General features: G+C 43.8%; 1 protein-coding gene across 1 annotated transcript in view; it reads right to left on the bottom strand.

The window, feature by feature from the left end:
* Positions 1 to 16,684: 16,684 nt before the first annotated feature.
* PPIL2 (peptidylprolyl isomerase like 2) overlaps positions 16,685 to 26,913 on the bottom strand; it is a 50,160-nt gene continuing 39,931 nt past the window's right edge. The window contains exons 15-20 of the mRNA XM_058158489.1: positions 24,802 to 24,919; positions 23,818 to 23,874; positions 21,912 to 21,984; positions 21,308 to 21,370; positions 20,063 to 20,199; positions 16,685 to 18,813 (exon numbers count right to left, since the gene is read on the bottom strand). Of these exons, the coding sequence (XP_058014472.1) occupies positions 18,723 to 18,813; positions 20,063 to 20,199; positions 21,308 to 21,370; positions 21,912 to 21,984; positions 23,818 to 23,874; positions 24,802 to 24,919 (539 nt within the window). The 3' untranslated portion in view covers positions 16,685 to 18,722. The remainder of the gene's footprint in view (positions 18,814 to 20,062; positions 20,200 to 21,307; positions 21,371 to 21,911; positions 21,985 to 23,817; positions 23,875 to 24,801; positions 24,920 to 26,913) is intronic.

Below are 26,913 nucleotides of genomic sequence, written 5' to 3'. Positions count from 1 at the left end.
AGATCAGTCTGGTTACTGAACTTTCCAGCGTTACTTTTAAATACATAAAAAAAAAAGGCTGTACGGAATTTTTAAATCCAGAACCAATCGCGTAGGTCTGAAGTAGCATTTCTTTGTCTTACGATTCCTGGGAATTTGGCGGGCTTTTTGACCTTGGCCTTGTAAGAAATTCCTTAAAACTGCATCGTTCAAAATGGACAGATTTGGTGGATCCAGATACTGCTGGATTATTGGTTGAGGTCTACAAAAAGATCAGTCTGGTTACTGAACTTTCCAGCGTTACTTTTAAATACATAAAAAAAAAAAAGATACTTGAACATTTTACCAAGCGTTTTCCCATTTAACCTGTGTTTGTATTTTTATTTTTTTTTGGTAACGTATTCTATTTAAAGAGTTTGTTTGTGCTTTGTGGGTAAGTTTTAATCTTCCCCTTCAACTTGAGCACTTTTGTTGCTTGTTGTTTTTATTACTGTTGACCTTAACATTTATTTTATATATATATATACATACATACATACATATATATATATATATATATATATACTATATATTTTATAAATTGTAACAGCGATTTTTGTGAACATCTACCTGCTAGATCCTCCTTCCCTTTTTGTGAAGTGGGTGAACTGACTACAAGCTGGTTCTTGAGAAGATTGTTCATTGGCACTTAAGAGGAACAGGCTGTCAACATTTACATTTGTGAATTTGTGTGTGTGTGTGTGTGTGTTTATTTTGTTCTTTGGGAGTCAACAGTCATGGCTCTTGTAAAAATAGCCACCCAATTCCCCACCCGATTCAGAGCCAATTCAAAAACTTTTAATTTGTAAGTCCATTTGGAGATTCCTAGACGTTATCATGTCTGGGAGAAAAATTGCAATTCTCGGTGGACATTTCAAAAATTGCAATAGCTGCTACTGGTTCAGCTATTCCTTCTAGGTGAGTTCATCCGTATTGAAAGCGGTCTCTGAAGGCCAGGAGGTCTGAATTCCTTCTTTTGGATGGTGGTTGTGGGTGACTTCTAAAAAAACCACCACACACACTTTCAAGATGATTTGTGGACAGCGTTCATTAGTTGCCCCACAAGTGTTGTGTGGCCGAAGAGAACAGGCCTGCTGCGGCGCTTCATGAAACTGTGACCTTGTGTTTTGATCTTTCCTCCAAATTAAACAGTCGGTAGAATTTGCCGCGTGGCAAGTATTGTTCTTAAAATTCACTCCGATCCGGGGGAAAGTCACACCTCCTACTGCCTGTGTTTTCCAAGGAAAAACCAATAACCCATATTGGCCGTGAACAATTGGTAATCGGCGAGAAAACCAGTACAAGAGTTTTGACCCTGGAATGGGAGGTTTGATTTTTATTTTTCCCGATAAGCTAAATCGTCTTTTACCCAGACTTGGAAAGATAGCTTATAAATGAGGGTTTTAACTTGCGTCGGGAGGTCAAAAAAGGGATGATTTTCAAGTGAATGCTTCAATAAGCACCATAGTTATTCTCCCAAGTGTAAAACCAGCCATTAGGGTGAGTTGTATTTAAAAAAAAAAAGAATTTCAGAGAACCACACACATAGTGTCAAACACATGCATTTGGTGGCAGTTAGTGTGGAACAATTTTGGGGGGGGGAAACGCTTTATTTTTTTGCAGCTGACGTGGCTTCTTCCTGGTTCTCGCCTCAGCAATACTATACACAATTTGTGGTTTCACTTTATTGTATCTCTTTGACAGTATCACAATAAAAACTTTCCGTTGTTTTGTTGAATGTGACTTTTTATTCTCTCTTTTGGTGGCAGCTCTTTGCTATCGGCCTAAGCTAGGCCAGTGGTAGTCAACCTGATCCCTAGCGCCCACTAGTGGGCGTTGCAGCTTTCATGGTGGGCGGTAGGGGTTTTGTCCGATACTGAAGCACTTTCCTTTTTTTAATTTAATTGACTTTTTAAAAAATTTTCATAGCATTATTTAAAAACATTTTCAGTAGGTTTTCATAAAATTCCCTGTGACAATTTAAATTTCTGAAAATATACTATTTGTATAGCCCGCGCATAGGTTTAGTTCACGTTACGTAAGTGAAACTAAATGGTGCTATAGTGTGACCACAAACAAAAGAGCCTCGTCTCAGAATAGCTCGCGCATCTCCCCCCCACACCACCCAGCTGTAACAGACAAGCAGAGCTGGTAGCCGGTCCCCCCACCCCAAACCCAACCCACGATGCGCGAGAGGCATGCGCAGACGATGATACACGGCGCATTACTGTGGAACCGGTGGGCGGTTAGAAAATTTTACTACTAACAGAGATACAAAAGTGGGCGGTAGGTATAAAAAGGTTGACTACCCCTGAGCTAGGCCGTTTCGTGAAAGCGTAAAAAACATTTGTTATCACTTCCTAAGATCCTTTGCAATGTTTTTCTCTCCCCTTGATACACTTCCCTGTTCTTAGACCATGAGTTTGGTTTATATCTTCCTTCGCGGCACTTAAAATTTCGAGCATCCAAAAACGTGTTGCCTCATTAGACGGAATGACGCAAATGTGAAACGCCATCGTTCATCAAGCATTATACAAAGGCCACAAGCTTTAGAATTCCCTTTTCTCTTTCTTTCCCACGTGTGTTTGAGGGGATTTATTCTTAATTTATTAAATTTATATGCCGACTGTGTCCGTCCGTCCCACCTACACACCTCAGTCTCCTGAGAATGACTGGGTGGCAAAACCGATCGTTTGGATTATTTGGGAAACGGCTGCTGTCCCTTTTTTCTTTCCCTCCCTCTTTCCCAGTGTTTGGAAGCAACACAAAGGCCGATTGTCACAAACCCTTGCTGATCTGGCAGAAAGATCCCCTTTCTTTCCGTCGCAGTTCTAATCTGGAGGCGATGATGACACAGGGCCAAGAATGGAGGAGAAACAACTGTGGGCACAAACCACACAATGGTTGGCGCTGTTCGCTTCTGCTCCCCAAACGTAGGCAGCGGACCGTGTCTTCCCCCGATGACGTTCACTCTTCCTCTCTTATCTTGAGTTGCCCTTCCAGCCATAATCTCTGCGTCTTTTGAGTCCTCGCAGAATTTTCCTCTGTATATTTAACATAACATAACATAACATAACATCAGAGTTGGAAGGGACCTTGGAGGCCTTCTAGTCCAGCCCCCTGCCCAGGCAGGAAACCCTACACCATCTCAGTCAGATGGTTATCTAACATTTTCTTAAAAATTTCCAGTGTTGGAGCATTCACAACTTCTGAAGGCAAGTCGTTCCACTTATTAATTGTTCTGTCAGTAAATTTCTCCTTAGTTCTAAGTTGCTTCTTTCTTTGATCAGTTTCCACCCATTGCTTCTTGTTCTACCCTCAGGTGCTTTGGAGAACAGCCTGACTCCCTCTTCTTTGTGGCAGCCCCTGAGATATTGGAACACTGCTATCATGTCTCCCCTAGTCCTTCTTTTTGTTAAACTAGACATACCCAGTTCCTGCAACCGTTCTTCATATGTTTTAGCCTCCAGTCCCCTAATCATCTTTGTTGCTCTTCTCTGCACTCTTTCTAGAGTCTCAACATCTTTTTTACATCGTGGCGACCAAAACTGGATGCAATATTCCAAGTGTGGCCTTACCAAGGCATTATAAAGTGGTACTAACACTTCACGTGATCTTGATTCTATCCTCTGTTTATGCAGCCCAGAACTGTGTTGGCTTTTTAACAGCTGCTGCACACTGCTGGCTCATATCTAAATGGTTATCCACTAGGACTCCAAGATCCCTCTCACAGGTACTACTATTGAGCAAGGTACCACATATACGGTACTGGTGCATTTTGTTTTTGGCCTAAATGTAGAACCTTACTTTTTCACTGTTGAATTTCATTTTGTTAGATAGCGCCCAATGTTCAAGTCTGTCAAGATGTTTCTGTAACTTGAGCCTATCTTCTGGAGTGTTGGCTATTCCTGCCAGCTTGGTGTCATCTGCAAATTTGATGAGGTCCCCATCTATCCCTCGTCCAAGTCATTGATGAAGATGTTGAAGAGTACTGGGCCTAAAACAGAGCCTTGGGGTACTCCACTGCATACTTCCCTCCATGTGGATGTAGTTCCGTTGAGGACTACACGTTGAGTGCGGTTGGTCAGCCAGTTACGAATCCATCTGGTGGTGGTGCTGTCTAACTCACATTTTTCTACTTTATCTAGTAGTAGGTTATGGTCTACTTTATCAAATGCTTTACTGAAGTCCAAGTAAATTATATCGACAGCATTCCTCTGGTCTACTAATTTTGTCATTTTGTCAAAGAATGCGATAAGATTAGTCTGGCATGATCTGTTTTGACAAACCCATGTTGGCTTTTGGTTATTACTTTGTTTGCTTCTAGGTGTTCGGTGATTCGTTGCTTGATTATCTTTTCCAGAATCTTCCTGGTATTGAGGTCAGACTGATAGGTCTGTAGTTTCCTGGATCTGTTTTTTCCTTTTTGAAGATGGGAACTACATCAGCTCTTTTCCAGTCCTCTGGCAGCTCCCCTGTGCTCCAGGATCTTTGAAAGATATAGTTCAGTGGTTCTGAGATCACGTCTGCCAGTTCCTTCAGAACCTTGGGGTGTAATCCATCCGGTCCTGGTGATTTGAACTCGTCTAGGGTAGACAGGTGTTCACTTACCATTTTCTTCCCTATTTTAACTTGTGTTTCTAATCTGTTTTTTGTAGTGCTGTTTTTGATAGGTTGGATTGTTTTTTCTTTTTGTGTAAAGACAGATGCAAAATATGAGTTAAGTAGATCTGCTTTCTCCCTGTTGCTTGTCATCTTCTTGCCACTTTCTCCCAGCAATGGGCCGATTGTTTCCTTGACTTTTTTCTTGTTTTTAACATGTTGGAAGAAGCTTTTTTTGTTATTTTTTACTTTTGTCGCTAGCCTTTGTTCATTGTGAGCCTTAGCTTTCCTCACTTCATCTTTACAGGCTCGGGCTATTTGCTGATATTCTGCCTTAGTTATATGCCCCTCTTTCCACTTTTTATAAAGTTTATAAAGTTTATAAAATTTGGAGAGCTTTGCATGAGCCCCATTAAATCCATACGTCCAATTTCTTGGAAAACCTCCCATGGGGGCCTGGCAAAGTTTATTTATTAAATTTATATGCTGCTCACTTATCCGAGCAGCTCACGACATCGCAAAAGCAAGTACAAGTTATCCTTCCATCTCTGCATTGAATGTCCTGAATTTCCTCTGTATTTTGGGGGATGCGGTGGCTCAGTCGCTAAGAAGCTGAGCTTGTCAGTCGAAAGGGTGGCAGTTCAGTGGTTCGAATCCCTAGTGCCGCGTAGCAAGGGTGAGCTCCCGTTACTTGTCCCAGCTTCTACCAACCTAGCAGTTTGAAAGCAGGTAAAAAATGCAAGTAGAAAAAATAGGGACCACCTTTGGTGGGAAGGGAACAACGTTCCGTGCGCCTTTGGCGTTCAGTCTTGCCAGCCACATGACCATGGAGACAGCTTTGGAGAAATGGAGATGAGCACTGCCCCCTAGTCGGGAACGACTAGCACATGTGTGCGAGGGGAACTTTTACCTTTACCTTACCTTTATTTTTGGAGAGCTTTGCACTATCCCTTAATTGCAGAAGTGTGGAATATGAAGAGAGCTGCTTTGGACTGGGTCCCAATGGGCAATCCAAGAATCAAGGTGTGCTGTCCCACTCACTCACACACACAACTGTGGTTTAGTGGGTTGATTAATACTTCCCAGTAATTCCCTTCACCCAAAACTGTCCCAATTAAGTCCAGCCACAAGCAGGCTAGTCCCCAGAGCGATGGCCAAGGAGTCCGTGAGGCTCTTGGAAGTTTCCCAGCCAAACCCACCAGTCAAAATTAAATCCACAATACAAGAGGCAAGAAAAGTCCAGAGTTCACAAGGCACCATCTAAGACAAGACACTGTCAATCTAAAGCGAGGCAAGAATCACAACGGCCAGAAAACACACAGCTAGGAAACGGTAACACGTTGTTCCGAGCATCGCTTCCATCGGTCTGCTGTGTGCTAAATAGCCAGCTTCTGGTGCAGCCCATCAAGAGGGGCGAGGCTGCCTCCACGCGGGTTATCTGGCTGACCTTCCCTGGCTCCTACCTTTTCTCTGCCCTACCTGTTCTCGGATGAGGTGCAGAAGGCAGTTCCTTTTCCTCATCACTGACCCATAGCTGCATCCTTCCCCACCTGAAGCCTTGGGGCTTCTCTGCTGCATCTGAGCTTGAGCCAAATCCCTCTCAGACGGCTGCTCAGAGCCAATGACCAACTCCCCTCCAGATGTGCCTGGAACTGGTACATCTTCCTTCGAGCTGACATCTGGAGAGGTATCTGGGAAGCATCCAGGGGGAGTTGGCACACAAAGTGGAGACCATTACATTTTGAATCCTTTGCTTAAGTGGCGCAGTGGTGAGAGTGCGGTACTGCAGGCTATTTCTGCTGAGTACCGGCTGCCGGCAATTTGGCAGTTCAAATCTCACCAGGCTCAAGGTTGACTTCCATCCTTCCGAGGTGGGTATAATGAGGACCTAGATTGTTGGGGGAAAGAGTCTGACTCTGTAAACCACTTAGAGAGGGCTGTAACAGCAGTGTGAAGCGGTATATAAGTCTAACTGCTGTTGCTATTAAGGTCCCACAATTGCCCGCGGATGGTTAAGTTTTCTTAGCCAGTTGATAAGTACAGAGCTAAAGTGGGGATTGGCTAATTCAAAGCCTCTGTGGCTCAGGCTGCTAATGCAGTCTGTTTTTAACAGCAGCTGCCTGCAATTATTGCAGGTTCTAGTTCCACCAGTCCCAAGGTTGACTCAGCCTTCCATCCTTTATAAGGTAGGTAAAATGAGGACCCAGATTGTTGGGGGCAATAAGTTGACTTTGTATATAAATATACAAATAGAATGAAGACTATTGCTAACATAGTGTTAGCCGCCCTGAGTCTCCGGAGAAGGGCAGGATATATATAAATGCAAATTAAAAAAAACAAAAAAAAAACGTGTTAGCCAAAATTAAAAAAAAAAAAAAAGGAGGGTTTACAAAGAAAAGAGACACCATGAAGACTGAAGTGCCCGTCAATTCATTTTCCTCCTTGCTCTTAATTCAGTTTAGGACTTCCTTCCCAAATGGTTTGACATCACTTCCAGTTCAGAGAATGAATCATTGCCGCAGGAAAGGAGGTAAACATTCAAGGTCTGTCCATCCAGCTTGGTTCAGGATTTCCTTTTCCCGGAAAAAAACAAATGTGCCTGAAACATTTGCCTATTGTCTTGAAAGAAAGCAGGAAAGGCATCAGCTCGACAATTTTAGAGAATAGATCCTAAAACATATAAAATCCTCAGTTGAAACAAAGAACCCATAGGGTTCTCTAGTCCAACCTCCTACTCAAGGCAGGCGGCCTTATACCATCCTGGTCAAACGCTTGCCCAGTCTTGTTTTTTTTGAAAACTTCCAGTTGGTGCCCAGCAGAGTTTATTTATTAAATTCATACGCTGCTCACCGTCAAGCAAATCTGGGCAGTTTACGACAATGCAACAGCAAGTACCGGTCCATGGTGTTAAAACGTAGATAATGAAAGAAACAGAGATTAAATAAGTGAAAAATCAAAATACAACAGGTTTTCTTCCTGGATTGCTAACCACTTCCGGCGTGGAGCATCTGCATCTGAGCCAGTGGTGTTTCTACCGGTTCATTCCGGTTCGGGCGAACCAGTAGTGGCGGCAGCGAGAGGCTCCACCCATCCGCCCGAACATCATCACGTATGCCCTATGCACACGCAGAAGGTTCTGCGCATGTTTAGAAGCGCCCCACGCGCTCACAGTTCCAAACCTAAGTGGAACCCACTACTGATCTGAGCCCCAAAATATTTCTCAGAAGTAGAAGAAGCCAAAGCTGGCTGGGGAATTCTGGGGGTTGAAGTCCACAGGCCTTAACGTTACCAAGGTTGGAGCAAAATTAGATGTAAAGGCTAATTTATTTTAAATTTTTTTCCCCAATTCAGCTGAAATGGCTTTTGTTATCCCGGCTCAGATAATTAATTGTAAAAACAACAACAACAATTTGGAACTGAGAATAGAATTGCAAGAAAGACATCGTTTTGGCATAGGGAAATAATGAGTCCGAGGGCACTCAAGATGAGAAATATATATATATATATATATATCTTCCCATTTTTATTTGGCTCTGCTTGGTCGTTCTGTGCCAAACAGTCTCTTCTTCTGATCAGGAAATTATTTTCAAAATCGTGCATTAGCGTCTTCCATATAAAATTAGAACTTTCCAATAAAACATAAATAATATAACCTGCGCAACCTCTCTTAATAAGAATGACTCACTTGGCTCTAGACATTAAAAGCTCTCGTTAAATGCTCTTTATAGAAAATTGGTACCGCCACTAATGGTCCTTCTCCTGGGCTTTCAGAGTATATCTCGGTCCCAAAACAAATTTTCAGATTCTTTATACATGCTGGTTTCTTCCACCAGACGTCCAAGGGCCATGGGTGGCTCAGGCTGTAAGATAGCCTGTTATTAAAACACAGCAGCCTGCAATTACTGCAGGCTCGAATCCCACCAGGCCCAAGGTTGACTCAGCCTTCCATCCTTTATAAGGTAGGTAAAATGAGGACCCAGATTGTTGGGGGGGGGCAATAAGTTGACTTTGTAATTATACAAATAGAATGAGACTATTGCCTAACGCACTGTAAGCCGCCCTGAGTCTTCGGAGAAGGGCGGGGTATAAATGTAAATAAATAAAAATAATAATAATAAATAAAGGAACCCGTAGGGGATTGGAACAAGTCCATCTGAGGTATTATAGGTTTTTCTTGAGGGTAGTTCTAACTTAATGCAGGTTTGTGAGGTCCTTGGGGCTCCCTGAGCTTGGTTCTTTTCTAGCATGACCCGCCTAGGTTAAATCATCAGTGCTAGAAGGGAGTGGGCTTTGCAGAGTGGAGGTGAAGAGGAGATGGGGAGGAAGGGGTGGAGGAGGACTTTGGAGTCTTTGGTACTCTCTGAGCTTCGTTGTTTTCTAGTAACTCAGTGTTGTGACCTAGGCCCAAGCAGTTATTACCAGACACAATCAGTCCTAAACAAACGTATTTTATTAGAACAGCTGAGAATTACTTCATTCTCAGCTTAGTCCAAGTTTATTCCAAAACAAAGTCCTTCAGAAAAAGTCCTTTGGCCTTATCACAAACCTTTGTCTTCTTTGGCACCCTGCCGAAGGCTTTTCTTGGCATAGCCCCATGAAGTTCAGAACAAGAGACCCCGACTAGAAACAATTGTAGCAATGTTGCTTTCCTACAAAAAGTCCAAGAGCCATTGCTGCTCTTTTTTGTTTGTTTGTTTGTTTACATTTATACCCCGCCCTTCTCCGAAGACTCAGGGCGGCTTACAATGTATAAGGCAATAGTCTCATTCTATTTGTATATTTTTTACAAAGTCAACTTATTGCCCCCCCAACAATCTGGGTCCTCATTTTACCTACCTTATAAAGGGTGGAAGGCTGAGTCAACCTTGGGCCGGGCTCGAACCTGCAGTAATTGCAGGCTTTGTGTTCTAATAACAGGCTTCTCTATTGCCTGAGCTATCCCGGCCTTATGGGAGGGGCCAATTATCTCCTGGCCTTACTCCCGAGTTGTCCTTTTTGCTTTAGCTGCTCTTGCCTTCTGGCAGCTCTGCACATGCATGCACTAGGAACAGGCTCCTCCTGTTCCTCTGCCTCTCTGCTGTCTGCCTCTGGAGGCTCCGGAGTCTGCGCACCGCTCTCAGATGGCCCTGACCCCATCTGTGCCTCTGATGCAGAGCCCTCGTCCGGGCCTTCCCCTGACTCCAGGACTGGCCCAATGTCCTCCCCAGCCTCTTCACTTTCCGACTCCGCTGCCAGCTCGGTGGGCTGCTGGTGGACCACAACACTCAGGGTCTGCCTGGGTAACATCATCAGTGCTAGAAGGGAGTGGGGTTTGTGGAGTGGAGGAGAAGTAGGGGAAGAGAAGGAGATATGGAGGAAGGGGAGAAGGAGGTGGGGTCCTAGGTGCTCTCTGAACTTCGATGCTTTCTAGTATCTCAGGACCCGCCTAGGTTACATCATCAGTGCTAGGAGGGAGTGGGGTTTGTGGAGTGGAGATGAAGAGGGGGAGGAGGAGGAAGAGATGGGAAGGAAGGGGAGAAGGAGGTGGAGGACTGTGGGGTCCTTGGTGCTCTCTGAACTTGTTTTCTTGCAGACATTTCCTGACCTGCCTAGGAAACATCATCAGTGCTCTGAAGCATTCATATAGTACTGATGATATTACTTTTTTGGGGTTTAATCTGCCCTAAACGGTTTCTGCAGGATGCCTTCTTCCTATTGCTCAGCATTGCTCTCTGCTAATCACTGTAGACTCACCACCCATCGGTGACGTCGCTCTTCCCGTTAGCCTAAAAATCAGTGCAGAAAACGGAGTTGTTTCCCTTCTTACAACATATTCACACATTTAGATCATTCTGAACTTGGCAACTTTCACCAGTCTCCTTTCAGCTTCGTAATTTTTCTCTTGCCCTGCCTCCTTCTTTCTATTTTCATACACAGGCAAAATTACAATCTTTTCTTCAAAAGTGCTCTAGGCCCCTGCTATGAATCTTGGAATAGAATAGAATAGAATAGAATAGAATAGAATAGAATAGAATAGAATAGAATAGAATAGAAGAGAAGAGAAGAGAATATAGAAGAGAAGAGAAGAGAAGAGAATAGGAGAAGAGAAGAGAATAATGGAATGGAAGAATAAGAATTAGAATAGCATTAGAATGAAGAGAAGAGAAGAGAAGAGAAGAGAAGAGAAGAGAAGAGAAGAGAAGAGAAGAGAAGAGAAGAGAATAATAGAGTAGACTAGACTTAGACTGGACTGGACTAGAATAGCAGAGAATAGAATAATAGAGTAGACTAGACTTGGGACTGGACGGGATTGGACTGGACTGGACTGGACTGGACTGGACTGGACTGGAATAGAATAGAATAGAATAGAATAGAATAGAATAGAATAGAATAGAATAGAATAGAATAATAGAGTAGACTAGAAAGACGGAATGGACTGGACTGGACTACACCAGAAAAGAATAGAATAGAATAACAGAGTAGACTATACCTAGATTGGACTGGACTGGACTGGACTAGACTAGACAGGACGGGACTGGACTGGTCTGGAATAGAATACAATAGAATAATAGAGTAGACTAGATTTAGACGGGAGTGGACTGGACTGGACTAGACTAGACGGGACGGGACTGGATTGGACTGGTCTGGAATAGAATAGAATAATAGAGTAGACTAGACTTAGACGGGACGGGACAAGACTGGACTGAACTAGACTAGACAGGATGGGACTAACTGGACTGGACTAGACTGGACGGGACTGGACTGGTCTGGAATAGAATACAATAGAATAATAGAGTAGACTAGACTTAGACGGGACTGGACTGGACTGGACGGGACTGGTCTGGTCTGGAATAGAATAATAGAGTAGACTAGACTTGGACTGTACTGTACTGTACTAGAATAGAATAGAATAGAATAATAGAGTACACTAGACTTAGATGGTACTGCACTGCACTGAACTGTATGGAATAGACTAGAATATCATAGAATTGAATAATAGAGTAGACTAGACTTAGATGTGACAGGTCTGGACTGGACTGGACTAGAATAGAATAGAATAAAAAAGTAGACTGGACTGGACTGGACTGGACTAGACGAGATGGTATGGGACTGGACTGGACTAGACTGGACAGGACTGGAATGGTCTGGAATAGAATACAATAGAATAATAGAGTAGACTAGACTTAGATGGAACTGGACGGGACTGGACTGGACTAGACTGGACTGGACTGGTCTGGAATAAAATAGAATCAATAATAGAATAGACTAGACTTAGAAGTGTCTGGACTGGACTGGACTTGACAAGACTAGACTGGATTGGACTGGACTGGACTGGAGTATAATAGAATCGAATAATAATAGAGTAGACTAGACTTAGACGGGACTGGACTGGACTAGACAGGACAGGACAGGACTGGACTGGAATAGAATAGAATAGAATAGAATAAAAGAGTAGATTGGACTGGACTGGAATAGAATAATAGAGTACACTAGACTTAAGACGGGACTGTACTGCACTGCACTGTACTGGACTAGACTGGATTGGACTGGACTGGAATATCATAGAGTAGACTAGACTTAGATGGGACAGGACTGGACTGGACTGGACTAGAATAGAATAAAAAAGTAGACTGGACTGGATTGGACTGGACTGGAATAGAATAGAATAGAATAAAAAAGTAGACTGGACTGGACTGGACTGGATTGGATTGGACTGGAATAGAATAGAATAATAGACTAGACTTGGATGGGATGGGATGGGATCGGACGGGACTAGACTAGACTGGACTGGACTGGACTAGACGGGATGGTACGGGACTGGACTGGACTAGACTGGTCTGGAATAGAATAGACTGGGTTGGACTGGACTGGAATATAATAGAATCGAATAATAGAGTAGACTTAGATGGAACTGGACGGGACTGGACTGGACTAGACTGGATGGGACTGGACTGGACTAGAATAGAATAGAATAAAAATGTAGACTGGACTGGACTAGACGGGATGGTATGGGACTGGACTGGACTAGACTGGACAGGACTGGAATCGACTGGAATAGAATACAATAGAATAATAGAGTAGACTAGACTTAGATGGAACTGGACGGGACTGGACTGAACTAGACTGGATGGGACTGGACTGGACTGGACTAGAATAGAATCGAATAAAAGAATAGAATAGACTTAGGAGGGTCTGGACTAGACTGGACTGGACAAGACTAGACTGGATTGGACTGGACTAGACTGGAATAGAATAGAATAATATAGACTAGACTTAGACGAGACTGGACTGGACTAGACTGGACTGAACTGGAATAGAATAATAGAGTACACTAGACTTAAGACGGGACTGTACTGCACTGCACTATACTGGACTAGACTGGATTGGACTGGACTGGAATATCATAGAGTAGACTAGACTTAGATGGGACAGGACTGGACTGGACTAGAATAGAATAAAAAAGTAGACTGGACTGGATTGGACTGGACTGGAATAGAATAGAATAAAAAAGTAGACTGGACTGGACTGGACTGGAATAGAATAGAATAATAGACTAGACTTGGATGGGATGGGATGGGACGGGACTGGACTGGACTAGACGGGATGGTACGGGACTGGACTGGACTGGACTAGACTGGTCTGGAATAGAATAGACTGGGTTGGACTGGACTGGAATATAATAGAATCGAATAATAGAGTAGACTTAGATGGAACTGGACGGGACTAGACTGGATGGGACTGGACTGGACTAGAATAGAATAGAATAAAAATGTAGACTGGACTGGACTGGACTGGACTAGACGGGATGGTATGGGACTGGACTGGACTAGACTGGACAGGACTGGAATGGACTGGAATAGAATACAATAGAATAATAGAGTAGACTAGACTTAGATGGAACTGGACAGGACTGGACTGAACTAGACTGGACGGGACTGGACTGGACTGGACTAGAATAGAATCGAATAAAAGAATAGAATAGACTTAGGAGGGTCTGGACTAGACTGGACTGGACAAGACTAGACTGGATTGGACTGGACTGGAATATAATAGAATCGAATAATAGAGTAGAGTAGACTAGACTTAGATGGGACTGCACTGGACTGGACTGGACTAGACGGGACAGGACTGGACTAGAATAGAATAGAATAGAATAAAAGAGTAGACTGGACTGGACTGGACTGGAATAGAATAATAGAGTACACTAGACTTAATAGACTAGACTTGGATGGGATGGGACGGGATGGGACTAGACTAGACTGGACTGGACTGGACTAGACGGGATGGTACGGGACTGGACTAGACTGGACAGGACTGGAATAGAATAGACTGGGTTGGACTGGACTGGACTAGACGGGATGGTATGGGACTGGACTGGACGGGACTGGACTGAACTAGACTAGACTGGACGGGACTGGACTGGACTGGTCTGGAATAGAATAGAATCGAATAAAAGAATAGAATAAACTTAGGAGGGTCTGGACTGGACTGGACAAGACTAGACTGGATTGGACTGGACTGGACTGGAATATAATAGAATCGAATAATAGAGTAGAGTAGACTAGACCTAGATGGGACTGGACTGGACTGGACTGGACTAGAATAGAATAGAATAAAAAAGTAGACTGGACTGGATTGGACTGGACTGGAATAGAATAGAATAGAATAAAAAAGTAGACTGGACTGGACTGGATTGGACTGGAATAGAATAGAATAATAGACTAAACTTGGACTGGATGGGATGGGATCGGACGGGACTAGACTAGACTGGACTGGACTGGACTAGACGGGATGGTACGGGACTGGACTGGACTGGACTGGACTGGACTAGACTGGTCTGGAATAGAATAGACTGGGTTGGACTAGACTGGAATATAATAGAATCGAATAATAGAGTAGACTTAGATGGAACTGGACGGGACTGGACTGGACTGAACTAGACTGGACGGGACTGGACTGGACTAGAATAGAATAGAATAAAAATGTAGACTGGACTGGACTGGACTAGACAGGATGGTATGGGACTGGACTGGACTAGACTGGACAAGACTGGAATGGACTGGGATAGAATACAATAGAATAATAGACTAGACTTAGATGGAACTGGATGGGACTGAACTGAACTAGACTGGACAGGGCTGGACTGGACTGGTCTGGAATAGAATAGAATCGAATAAAAGAATAGAATAGACTTAGGAGGGTCTGGACTGGACTGGACAAGACTAGACTGGATTGGACTGGACTGGATTGGACTGGAATATAATAGAATCGAATAATAGAGTAGACTAGACTTAGATGGGACTGGACTGGACGGGACAGGACTGGGCTGGACTAGAATAGAATAGAATAAAAGAGTAGACTGGACTGGACCGGACTGGTCTGGTATAGAATAGAATAATAGAGTACACTAGACTTAAGACGGGACTGTACTGCACTGCACTGTACTAGACTGGACTGGAATATCATAGAATTGAATAAGAGTAGACTAGACTTAGATGGGACAGGACTGGACTGGACTGGACTAGAATAGAATAGAATAAAAAAGTAGACTGGACTGGACTGGACTAGAATAGAATAATAGACTAGACTTGGATTGGATGGGATGGGACGGGACTAGACTAGACTGGACTGGTCTGGAATAGAGTAGACTGGGTTGGACTGGACTGGAATATAATAGAATCGAATAATAGAGTAGACTTAGATGGAACTGGACGGGACTGGACTGAACTAGACTGGACGGGACTGGATTGGACTAGAATAGAATAGAATAAAAATGTAGACTGGACTGGACTGGACTGGACTAGACGGGATGGTATGGGACTGGACTGAACTAGACTGGACAGGACTGGAATGCACTGGAATAGAATACAATAGAATAATAGAGTAGACTAGTCTTAGATGGAACTGGACGGGACTGGACTGGACTAGACTGGACGGGACTGGACTGGAATAGAATAGAATCGAATAATAGAATAGAATATATTTAGAAGGGTCTCGACTGGACTGGACTGGAATATAATAGAATCGAATAATAGAGTAGACTAGACTTAGATGGAATTGGACGGGACTGGACTGAATTAGACTGGACGGGAGTGGACTGGATTGGACTGGAATAGAATCAAATAATAGAGTAGCCTAGATTTAGATGGGACAGGACTGGATTGGACTGGACTAGAATAGAATAGAATAAAAAAGCAGACTGGACTGGACTGGACTAGAATAGAATAATAGAGTAGACTAGATTTAGACGGGACTGGACTGGACTGGACTAGAATAGAAGCTGGAAGGGATTTTGGAGTCTAGCCCCCTGCTCAAGCAGGGGAACCTATACCATTTCAGACAAGTGATTGTCAGTCTCTTCTTAAAAATATGGGTGACTTCGTTTTTCTGGCAATAAAATGATTGGGGTGGAAGAAAATCCTGAGTCAGTCTTCTCGGGGGAGGGGAGCCCCAAATTCACAATCAGGAAACAAATGAAAATGTAAAACTTTAATGAAAAAAAAATTCACATAAATCCATCCCGCTTGCAAATTTCGTGACCCGGGAACTTGTACAAAAGAACGCTGCAACAGGTTAATTTTTCAAAGATTGCTCTTTAAATCTGCACGGAGCGTATATGCCCCCGCTTTCTCCACAAATCCCTAAACAGTTCAAAATAAAAAATAAAAATAAAAAAAATTCAGTGACTGATTGGACTATAGTGGCTATGATCTCTATATCCAGGTAGCACAAGACTCAAGCAGTCCGACTGCTCGCACCCGAAGCGAACTCCTGTTTTAGCTCTTGTAGGACAAAGTGACAAATTCTCATTTTTAGCATGAATGGAGTTAATTGTCATCTTTCTTCTGCTGCAGAACATTTGTCAATGAGATCATCGCCGAAGAAGAAAGGGGTGGGCGATTTAAGAATTTTATTTTATTTTTTTTAAAAAAGAAAAAAACCCAACCCCCTTGTGTGTTTTTAGCTTGCAAGCGACTTCTGGGCTGCTGGGGGTTCGGGAGAACCTCTAGCTAAGATTCTATGCAGTTCGGAGAACCCCAAAATCCCACTCCTGGCTGGCCCCGCCCACCCTGCCCCACCCCTCCCCTCCCAGGAGTCTCCACGCAGCCCGTTTTGGATGCAGGTAAGTGCAGGGCGCATGCGGAGGCTCGGGGAGGGCGAAAAACAGGCCTACCGGAAGTTCGGGAAGGCTGGAAACGGGCTCCTTTCCAGCTTCCAGAGGGCCTCCGGAGCCTGGGGCGGCTGTTTTCGCCCTCCCGGAAGCTCAAGGAAAGCCTCCAAAGCCCGGGGAGGGCAAAAATGCTCCCCCCTCCCCTGTAGTGCAGGAGGGCAACTAGGTCACACCCACCATGGCCACGCCCACCCAGCAACCAGGCAGAGAACCCCTTGCTAACATTTTTGAAGCCCACCCCTGTACTGCATTACCTAGAAGCGGAGGTGAGAAGCCTCAGGAAGTTCACACTGGACCCAAACTAGACGTTTTCTGACATTGTCGGGTGGAACGACAACTCTTGAGAGATCTAGGGACCTCCAGATGCGTCCGTTTCCCAGACGGAAATGTCTGTTTTGAGGCGGAACAAACTAAAAGCACATGTCCTCAACATACAAGTAGCTCCATTTTGGTAGAGAAGGGGAACCAAGCATTGCCATCAAAGGTTACTTGAAGGGCAGTGATGAAGAAAAGGGGCTAAAATACTTTGCCGTTTCGGGAAGATCCTTCAACCCATCATCATCATCACCTTTAAACGCCCCCATCATCCCTTGTGGGGTGGAGTCTGGGCAGCTGAATGGAACTAGCAGAGTGTTTTAATGGCCGGATGCCCTTTCTGTTGGAGTTTTGTTCATCAGATATATTCTTATTGTGTTCAACAGATATATTCTCATTGTGGGTCCAGAGAGAAATATCTGCCTCTACCTAGGATTGAACTCACAGCCTCCTGATTGTGAGGCGAGAGCTCCACCGCTGGGCCGCCGCACCACTCCAAAGATCCTTCAACCCTTCCTTGTTGCTATTTTGCCTTTCTTCAAACAGAGGCTTCCCAACTACTTGTTTCTGCTCAACTTTTATCACTGTTAGCAGGAAATTAATCACTTACACTCTTTGGTTTTGGATTAGTTTCTATCTAGGGACCAGAAATCCCTCCGTCTTCCACAAGAAGGGGGTTGAAATCCCCCAAAGAGGCTAGCTAGAGATCAAGTGGCTAGCTGGGTTTACGCCAATAAGCCAGAGGCCTAAAGCCACGGGGAGTTTTCCTAGAGGCCTTCTCAATGGGCCCAGGATATTTTAGGCTACACATCGAAGTGGCAGCGTGGAAGCTTCTGGTTCTAGAGAAGGTGGACCAACAGCTCTTCAGTACCCTGTTTCCCCGAAAATAAGACCCAACCAAAAAATAAGCTCTAGCATGATTTTTTCCGGATGCTCGTAATATAAGCCCTACCTCAAAAATAAGACCCAGTTAAGATTGTCAGCAGACGGAAGCGTTTAGTACCGTATTTCCCCCAAAATAAGACCTAACCGGGAAATTAAGCCCTAATTTTCCTTTTGGAGCAAAAATTAATATAAGACCCGGTCTTATTTTGGGGGAAACATGGTAGCTAAGAGAAATTGGAGTAGCGCTGCGACATTAGGTAGATATGGGAGTTTATTCTGAAGCAGAATTCTCGCTAAGCAACGGTTGAGGATCTGGGTCCATCTAAACCAAGATGTTGGCTTGGAATGTCTAGGTGGGAAGTCATCAGGTTGCAGAGATCAAAGTTTTGGGTTTTTTTCCAAGCACATCTGGGCAGCTGTTTCAAAATGGTAGCTTGGGAGGCCCACCTTGGGAAGGACCGTAGTTTTTCCACCCAAACGGTCTTCTCCCAAATTCGTCCATCAAAACACTCGTGGAAGTTCTCCCTTTTCTTCTACTTGGATCACGCCCCATCAAAATTTGCGGGTCCTTCTGAGTTGTCATTGGCTTACAAGGCACCCCAGGGAAAGCTCCGTCTTTCACCAAAACCCTTCATAACCAACAAAGGGCTGCCAAGGAAAGATTGTTAAGTCTCGTATTTTTTTGGGACAGCAGCGGAGGCACAAATCTGGGCTTCTCCAGGATGGTTTGGAACTGGTCCTCCGCCATGGGCTACCACGAGCTGAAGTCTCCGAAGCCTCTGGTTTTCTTCTCCTTCTTGGAGGCCCCGCTGGTGGACGGCCCCTCTTCCGCTGCTCGCTTCCTGCATCACAAAATGCCCAAGTCACCCCCCTTCTTACAAACAGACCCTGGTTTAAGGCTGCACTACAAGCAGACCATGTCTTAAGGTCACACTACAAACAGACCCTGACTTAAGGTCGCATTACAAACAGACCCTTGACTTAAGGTCATACTACAAACAGATCCTGGTTTAGAGTTCTCCAAAAAAAAAACAGAAGAGAGAAGCAGAAAGTTACAAGGGGGAGAGAAGGATGAAGTTAAGTAGCACAAACCAACTAGATTTCCTCTACTTTAGTGGTTAAAAAAAATAAAAGAAAAATCTTTCTGTTTTGGAAAGTTTTGGAAAAATTAAAAAAAGTGAAGTGTGAAAAGTTCTAACGTTGTTTTGAATGGGAGGTTAAGAGAAGCAGGAACCAATCGCCTTAGGTTATCTGGTCATCCATTCATGTAACTGGCTCTAAGGTGCTTTCCTTTAAGGCAAACTGATTATTATATTTCTGTTTCTATTATTTCTATTTCTATTCTATTCATTTTTTCTATTCCATTCCACTCGACTCTATTCCATTCTCCTCTATTCTATTTTTTATTATCTATTCTATTCTGTTCTTTTCCAATTTCTATTCTATTCTATTCTGTTTTTTATTCTCTATTTATTCTGTTCCATTTTCTATTCTATTCTATTCTATTCCTATTCTATTCTATTTTCTATTCTGTTTTTTATTCTCTGTTCTATTCTGTTCCATATTCTATTCTATTCTATTCTATTCTATTCTATTCTATTCTATTCTATTCTATTCTATTCTATTCTATTCTATTCTGTTCCATTTGCTATTCTATTCTATTCTATTCTATTCCATTCCATTCCCTATCCAATTTTGTATTCTCTGTTCTATTCTGTTCCATTTTCTATCCTATCCTATCCTATCCTATCCTATCCTATCCTATCCTATCCTATCCTATCCTATCCTATCCTATCCTATCCTATCCTATCCTATCCTATCCCATTCCACCCTATCTATCTATCATCTATCTCTCCCTCTCTCTATCCACCCACCCACCCACCCTATCCATCCATCCATCCATCGTCCTGTTCTGTCCTATTTCTATTTTTCACTGCCTGAACCCACAAAAATGTTTGCACAAATTCAATAGGATCAACTGGCAAAGGTTATTTTTTCCACATCACATACACCTGCAGTATTGCTTTATCCCCCCCATAGAAAAAGACCCAGAAATTAAAAAAAAAAAAGTAAAATACAGCCGGAACTTACGCTGCTGCTATATTTATGTATTTCCCAACTCCGGTGCGATACGTTTTTGGTGTGGAAGGTTCTTTCTTTGGGACTTCTTTGCTTTCTCTCTTCGCTGCCTCTTCTTCCTGCTGGGCCTTCTCTCTTTCTTGGGCGACCTTGGAGAAAGTGAACGGAGACACATCACTCTTCCGGGGGGAAAAAACAAAACTTGAAAAAGAGGTTTCAAACAGGCCACAGAGAACCAGTCAGCTGATAACGGGAGATGGGCAAAAGCTGCACAAAGTTTCTATAGTTTTTAGAAGGTGCTCAGTCATTGGTGGAGATGAGCAGCTATAGGAAGGAAGGAAGGAAAGAAGGAAGAAAGGAAGGGAGGGAGGAAGGGAGGGGAGGGAAAGGGAGGAAGGAAAGAGAAGAGGGAAGGGAAAGGAAGGAGGAAGGAAGGGGAAGGACGGAAGGAGAAATGGAAGGGGAAGGGAAAGGGAGGAAGGAAGGAAGGAAGGGGAAAGGAAGGACGAAGGGAAGGGGAAGGGAAAGGAAGGAAGGGGAGGGAAAGGGAGAAAGGAAGGGAAAGGGAAAGGAAGGTAGGAGGAAGGGAAGGAAAGGAAGGAAGGAGGAAGAGAAGGAAGGAAGGGAAAGGAAGAAGAGAGGGAAGATAAAGGAAGGAGGAAGGAAGGGAAGGTAGGAAGGGGAAAGGAAGGAAGGATGAATGGAAGGGGAAGGAAGGAAGGGGAGGGAAAAGGAGGAAGGGGAAGGGAAAGGGAAAGAAGTAAGAAATGAGGGAGGAAGAGGAAAAAAGGAAAGACAGAAAAAAGGGGGAAGTAAGGAGAAAGGAAAAATGGGGAGAAGGGAGGAACGAAGGAAGGAAAGAAAGAAAAAGAAAAGGAAGAAGAAGAAAAAAGAAGGAAAGACAGTTCTTCCTTGTTCTCCGTTGCTTCCTCATTTTTGAGAAAGGAAGCCAAGGAAGGACATGTCAATAACCACACAAAGACACAACTCCTAGCGAATGAGGTTGCTGTTGTGGTCATAAGGCGAGGATTATCTGCATTCTGTGTGGCCATTCGGGCTGAAAGCTTTTGAGAGAACGACAGACAGCAACATCTGACGACTTACTGACCCATCTGGTCGTGCAAAAATTCCAGCGTTTCTGCCTTACCCACCAGCCGAATAAAAACTAATATACGAGAGAATTTGGGGTGCGTGTGTGAAGGGGGCACTCGAGTCACCTGCAGTCCGTTTTCTTCCTGAACTCTTTTGAACTCTCACCTGGGCGTCTGCCTCTTCGTAGGGATCAACAAAAACTGTTGTGGATTCGATTTTTATTTCTTCCTAAAAAAAATAGAGAATGAAAAAAATTGCACAAGCTTTTTCACTGCTGCTTTTGTGCAAAGTTGAAATCATTTAAACGTAGCCAAATGTCAGGTTTTCAAGTAAAACCCCCAACGAAAGAAAACTCCGAGACTTGAAGTTCCTCAAAGTTCCATTTTATTAGAGATGTCATTTTGGCACATCTGGAAAAACCCGAATCTGAAAGCTTCCAGGTTTTCCCCACCCAAAGGAAAGTCCAAGTCCCTGCCCAGCACCCACATGTCCATCACATGGTCCAATCACTGCACCGTCCCAACTGGAGATGCCTCCCAGTTCCAGCCCTCCAGGTGCAGAGCAAGATGGCCTTGACTCTCGGAGAAAGGAATGTTATTATGACTACATATCACCCTGGCTCCATACAATCCCCCCCTCCCAGTTTCCCCACAGGAGTATATGTGGCAGGCCTGAAGATTCAAAAGATGGCTTCCAGGCCTGACACCGAGGCTGTTTCAATCCAGGTTTCATTCTCTTTCCGTTTGATCTGTCGCCTAAAGAGACTGACCTTGGGACGGTCTGTTTTAGGATCGCTCTCCACATTTTCCATTGCAGTGAGGGTCTCAAAGCCTCCGACGACTCTGGGGAAAGGAAGAGAAAAACCCGCGCAGAGTAAGGACGTAGTAGGAAAAGCCCAACCTACTTCAAAATTCAGGGGTAGGAGGGGGGAGCTGGGCTGGCCAACGGAGGGAAGGGGCAGAAGGCGTTGGCCTTCGTAAATCAAAGTGAAATCATAAGCACTGAATGGAAGACTGCTGGGGGTATTTAACGTACTTTCATTTAGAATGGAATAAGAGTATTATTATTATTATTATTTATTATATTTGTATACCGCCCTTCTCCCGAAGGACTCAGGGCAGTTCACAGCCAATAAAAACAACAGAAAACATATAATACATATAAAACAGCCAAAACAGTATAGAAAACTTATTCAATTGATGGCCTAAAACTTTTAAATACAAATTTAAAACCCTGTTTAAAACCCCTGATTTAAAACCCCAATTTAAAACTATGTTCACACTAGTCCTGCTCGTCGAAACAACAACGTCTTCAGCTCGCGGCGGAAGGTCCGGAGGTCGGGGAGTTGACGAAGCCCCAGAGGAAGCTCATTCCAGCTCGTATTAATAGAGTAGAGTAGAGTAGAATAGAATAAAATAATAGAATGGAATGGAATATAATAGGATAGGATAGAAAATATGGAATGGAACAGAATAGAATAAGAATAAGAATAAGAATAGAATAGAATAGAATAGAATAGAATAGAATAGAATAGAATAGAATAGAATGAAATGAAAGCAAATATGGAATGGAATAGAATAGGATAGAAAATATGGAAAGGAATAGAATGGAATAGAATAATAATTGAATAGAGCAGAGAGAAAATATAATATAATATAGAATATAATATAATAATATAGAATAGAATAGAATAGAATAGAATAGAATAGAATAGAATAGAATGGAATGGAATGGAATGGAATGGAACGAAATAGAAAAGAAAATATGGAATAGAATAGAATAGAATAATAATTGAATAATAATTGAATAGAATAGAAGTCGGGTAATAAAACATCTGCAAGAAAACCACCAAGCTCAGAGAGCAGCAAGGACTCTACCGTTCAACCCTGAGCGTCAAATATTCTCTTCTATTGATACAATTTTCAACCCAACTTGTGTTAAATTTTAAATAGTAAATAAATAATATAATAAATAAAAAATAAAAAGTCTGGAGGAAAAAAAAACCATGAACTGCTGAATTGCTGGCAGTCAGCAGAATTAGACTGCAATACTGCAGTCCAACCACTGTGCCACCACGGCTCCTGAATTTCATATATTTATTAAATTTGTATGCTGCCCACCTCACTGTTGAAGGACTGTGGCTGGTTTGCAACAACTTATATATAGGTAAAGGTAAAGGTTCCCCTCGCACGTATGTGCTAGGCGTTCCCGACTCTAGGGGGCGGTGCTCATCTCGTTTCAAAGCCGAAGAGCCAGCGCTTTCCGAAGACGTCTCCGTGGTCATGTGGCCGGCATGACTCAATGCCAAAGGGGCACGGAAGGCAGCTCCCTTCCCACCAAAGCTGGTCCCTATTTTTCTACTTGCATTTTTTACATGCTTTCGAACTGCTAGGTTGGCAGAAGCTGGGACAAGTAACGGCAGCATACAAATTTAATAAATATATGAAATTCAGGAGCCGTGGTGGCACATGGTTAGACTGCAGTATTGCAGTCTAATTCTGCTGACTGCCAGCAATTCAGCAGTTCATGGGGGTTTTTTTTCCTCCAGACTTTTTATTTTTTATTTATTACATTATTTATTTACTATTTAAAAAAATAAATAAAATAAACCGGTTGCCACACAGACTGCCGTTAAGGATAATTAACGAAATGCTGGCCGCGATATAGAGACTTACCTTCCAAATATGGTGTGCTTCTTATCCAGGTATGCGCAGGAGCGGAAAGTAATGAAACTGAAAGGAAGAGAAAAAGTGCCATACAATGAACACATCAAGAGCGTCCCAAAAAAAAACACAACCCGAGTGAATCACAGTAACAGAAACAGCTGTGACTCGTCTCAGCCAAATTGTCACCAACTCGAGGTAGGTGCCGATAGTCCTCCACTTACAACAGTTCACTTAGTGACGGTTCGAAGTTACAACGGCATTTAAAAAAAAAGGGACTTTTTTCACACGACCGTTGGCAGCATCTCCGAATGTGATGTATGTTCGGATGCTTGATCACTGACTCATGTTTATGATGGTGGCACATGATCCCCTTTTACAACCTTCTGAGAAGCAAAGTCCATAAGGAAACCAGATTCGCTTAACGACCGTCTTAGTGTTAACAACGGCAGCGGTTCACTCAAACCAGGGGTCTGCAAACTTGGCACTTTTAAGACTTGTGGATTTCAATTCCCAGCTTTGCTGGCTGAGGAACTCTGGGAGTTGAAGTCCACAAGTCTTAAAAGAGTCAAGTTTGCGGACCCCTAACTTAAACCAACGGGGCCAAGAAAAGTTTAAAAACGGGGCAAAACTCACTTAACCAACGTCTCACTCGGCCACATACATTTCAGGCTCAACTCTGGTCATAAGCCGAGGACTACCCGTTCCTATCTCAGCAGTGAACGGCCGAGAACAAAGCTTTAATTTTTCCAGATGAAATGGGGGGGGGGGGGAAAGGAATTCTAAAGAAAGGATCGGTCGTTTGTTATCGCAGAGCTGGTTGTGCAATCGGTGGTTTCTCGGATCCAATTACGCGATGCCACGAATCGGTTGATTGAGGTTTAATTTACAGCGTTCCTGGGAGTCCGTATTTTACAGACGGAGGACATGCAGGAGCAAAAGCCAAAGGCCTCTCCCCTCGACTTACAACCGGTTGCTTAATAAGTCATCACTTACAATTGAGATTTGTTGCTGTTGGGCCCTGTGTTGGCCATGCTGAGGATACCTCGCCCCGTGTGGGACAAGTTGGGTCTCAGTTCGTCTTTGAACGGCTTTCCCCAGTACGATTCTCCTCCTGAAATAAAATTTTTAAAAAAATGGACACGCCTGAAAGCCGGCCTTGCTTCCGCTTGATAGAAGGAGGACGGGGTTAAGAAGGTTAAGAGGGACTGGCGCACATTTTCTGCAAGAAATAAAAGCCAAGAGGTTGCCTTGAGGCAAGTCTTAGCTCCTCAGAAGCACCTTCTCTGGATGGTGGAGGAGACGTTCCATAGATGGCGGAGGAGACATTTGTGTCGATGGAACTTTGGTGGGCTCTTAAGTCTACCTGTAACTTAAGTCCAGCTACCTGCAATGCTCTGAGTTAGGGTCTTCTTCTAGACTTGGCCCAGTCAAGTCTAGATGGATTTATCTGATCTCCAGTATCCATTATCAACCCAATCTCGGTGAAAAAAGAATACTGTGTAGAGCCACGGGTTTTTTAAGCATAATTTCAAGAAGAAATACTTCCCCCAGCAGAAAAACCCACTTCTGATGAGGTTACCTAGTTGGGTGTTGAAACATCTACAAGAAAACAAGCCAGCTCAGAGAACACCAAGATCTCCTTCTCCCCCCAAACCCCACTCCCTTCTAGCACTGATGATACAACCTTGTTGGGTAATGAAACATCTGCAAGAAAATAACCAAGCTCACAGAACATTAAGGTCCCCATAGGCTATCCTTCTTCCTCCTCCTCCTCCTTTCCTCTAGCACTGATGAGGTTACCTAACTGGTTAATGAAACATCTACAAGAAAACAACCCAGCTCAGAGACCACCAAGGTCTCCTCCTCCCCTCAAACCCTTGTCCCTTCTTGTTGTGACTGCGCCCCCTGAGCCGGGCCTGCTGCCAGAAAGTGACTTGGACAGTGAGGGGGAAGGGCCATCAGGACTTACCTCGGGAGCACCGGCTTGCCTGGCTCAGAGATAACGAGGCCTCCATCCCCTGACTCTTCCCCCCCCAGGCCACGCCTGCAGACCCAGCTGACTGCAATCAGGCTTGGTTTCGTAGGCAGGAGAGGAGGGAACAACAGAAGCAAGAGTGGGGCAGGCCCAGGAAGTGTTGAGTCATGGAGCCACACCCCACAGGATATAAAAGGCAGCGAGAGCTGCTGTGTCTCTTTGTAACAGGCAAATCCACTGATTTAAGAGCTGAAGTTTGTTTCTGGGTGACTCATCAGCGTTGTGGAAGATAACGGAGGCTCTTGGCAGACGCTGGCTATTCTGCTGCCAGAGCTGATAGTGACGGCTAATTAAGCCATCATTCGGACGGAGCCGAGGGAGGACAGAACACTTCTAGCACTGATAATATTATCTAGTTGGGGAATGAAACACCTACAAGAAAACAGTCAAGCTTGGAGAGCACCAAAGACCCTATAGTCCGTCCTTCCGTCCTTCCTTTCCTCCCAAACCCCACTCCCTTCCAGCACTGATGCTATTACCTAGTTGGGTAATGAAACATCTACAGGAGGACAACCCAGCTCAGAGAGCACCAAGGATGCCACAAATCCATCTCTAGCGCATCTTCAATTTTACAGCTATACAATTTACAGCATAGACAAAGGAGCAGCTTTGTTACTATGGCTAGATGGCAAAGGGCCAGAAATCTCTGCCCATTCAATTAAAAAAAAAAACAGAGCAAAAAGCCAGTCCCCTTTTATCAGAGGGCCCAAATCTACTTCCTGCCCTTGGAAGCAGCTAAGATTTGAAAGAAAGTTATGTGCCCCTGATGTTCACTCTGGGCTAGGAGAAACCATCTGACTCTCTCCTGCAGGAGACGCCCTAGGTTCCTCGGCGTCTGCCTCTCTTCCTGACTTTTGTTCCTGGGGAGACCCAAGACGGGGACTCCACTTCAATCTGCCCCAGGGGCAGGCCTGCTCTTGCCACATGCCTCAAGGAGAGATGGATGGCTGTCATATCCCTCCTCAATTGGCCCTTAATTAGAAGCAAAAAGGAATAGAATAGAAGATAGAATAGAATAGAATAGAATAGAATAGAATAGAATAGAATAGGGAATAGAATAGGAAGATAGA

Source organism: Ahaetulla prasina, chromosome 15, assembly GCF_028640845.1.
Source record: "Ahaetulla prasina isolate Xishuangbanna chromosome 15, ASM2864084v1, whole genome shotgun sequence".
Classification (NCBI taxonomy): domain Eukaryota; kingdom Metazoa; phylum Chordata; class Lepidosauria; order Squamata; family Colubridae; genus Ahaetulla; species Ahaetulla prasina.
This window is presented reverse-complemented; position numbering and strand designations above follow the sequence as displayed.